A 1,755-nucleotide genomic window follows, 5' to 3' on the forward strand; every position below is an offset into this window, starting at 1 on the left:
ATATATATATATATATATATATACTCTTTTACTTGTTTCAGTCATTTGACTGCGACCATGCTGGAGCACCGCCTTTAGTCGAGCAGATCGACCCCAGGATTTATTCTTTGTAAGCCTAGTACTTATTCTATCGGTCCTTTTGCCGAACCACTAAGTTACGGGGGATGTAAACACACCAGCATTTATAGGAATCAGTAAACAAATTATTTGCTGATGCCTGTCAAACAGATAATGATTCACAGGGTGCGCACAGAACAGTGAAAATCCAATCAATAATGTAATATATTCATTCTTAAAACATTCTGGCAGATCTGAATATTTGATTGCTGTTATTTTTCCTAAGCAGGGAACATCTCCTCCCTTTAGATGATGTATGTTCATAACATGTGATTCACCAAGAAGGGGTGAGAAATGAATAAAATTATTATATAAAATGAATAAAATTAAAACAAAAAAGTTCAAATATAATTTTTGTTAGAAAACATCAAGTCAAATTATTATATAAAATGAATAAGATTTATAACAAAAAAAATTTTAAATATAATTTTTGTTAGAAAACATCAAGTCAAATTTTAATAGAAAACAAGCAAAAAATCACATAGCATATGGTCTTTTTCTCTATGTATACACATACATTCTTTTCTCCGCCATGAAACTCAATATCCTTATCAATATTTACTGATAACCTGTAATTTAAGTCACTAAAGCTGCCACATTAGCATAGCTAAAACATAACCAATACTATAGTGACACAAAACAGTTACAAGGATGATCTTTTAATTACATAACATATAAAATATAACTGAAACTACATTCTTACAATACACACCTTGATGTTGGCCTCCAACAGATATCAAGTTCCACATTGGAGGAACTGAACAGCGCTGAGCAACAGCTCGGCTGAAATGAGAATGTTAAGATTAATTTACAGCTAAAACAAACAATTAAAAAAAAAGTTTATGTTCTTTTGGTTAGGTCAATTTTGCAGGAGTAAAAGCAACATAAAAACCACCGTAATGGATTGGTTGATTAGTGGGTAAAAATGAGTCAAATAAATTAAAATGAGAAAAGTAGAAAGACTATAACAGCATGAGTGCACGGTTGAATATGTGAACATGTCCTCTTTATATTAATCATTCATTCAACTGAAATTGTTTGAGTGTAATTTGATACCAATTCATTCCAAATTAAGTATTTCAAATGTGAAACTGTGACTATATAAGTTATGCTGGCTACAGTTTTGATATTGAGGTTTTAAGTATACAGTTGAGAACATTCAAGCATAGACATGACTGTGTGGTCAAAAAACTTGCTTCCAAACCATGTGGTTTTGGGTTTGGTTCCACTGTGTGGCGCCTTGGGTAAGTGTCTGCAACCGTAGCCCTAGGACAACTAATGCCTTATGAGTGGATCTGGTAGATGCAAATTGTGTGGAAGTCCATTATATGTATGACTAGAAAAGCACACAGGGAGCACAGACCTCTGCCAAGCAGCTCATTTCCACCCATATACACGTATGCTGAAAATCGCCCAATTTCCCAAACCAACGCCAGCAAAAACATAACCTCCTTGGCGGGGGTAAAAAAAAAAAATAACACAGCCATATGATTTTAAGAACAAAAAACCTTTAAAAACAGGAATCATCTGAAGCAGTTCACAACCACCAACATCATCAGCAGCATTGTCATTGCTTCCACTTCAACCACATACACTGCCATCAACGTTATCATGACGGTTACCTTGACAGTCACTTTC

At 34.1% G+C, this 1,755-nt stretch overlaps 1 protein-coding gene across 1 annotated transcript in view; it reads right to left on the bottom strand.

Moving 5' to 3' along the window:
• Positions 1-1,755, bottom strand: part of LOC106871646 (palmitoyl-protein thioesterase 1) — a 37,975-nt gene that overhangs the window by 11,496 nt on the left and 24,724 nt on the right. Inside the window, exon 4 of the mRNA XM_014918217.2 lies at positions 830-900. Within this exon, the coding sequence (XP_014773703.1) occupies positions 830-900 (71 nt within the window). The remainder of the gene's footprint in view (positions 1-829; positions 901-1,755) is intronic.

This window comes from Octopus bimaculoides, chromosome 19 (assembly GCF_001194135.2).
Source record: "Octopus bimaculoides isolate UCB-OBI-ISO-001 chromosome 19, ASM119413v2, whole genome shotgun sequence".
Lineage (NCBI taxonomy): Eukaryota > Metazoa > Mollusca > Cephalopoda > Octopoda > Octopodidae > Octopus > Octopus bimaculoides.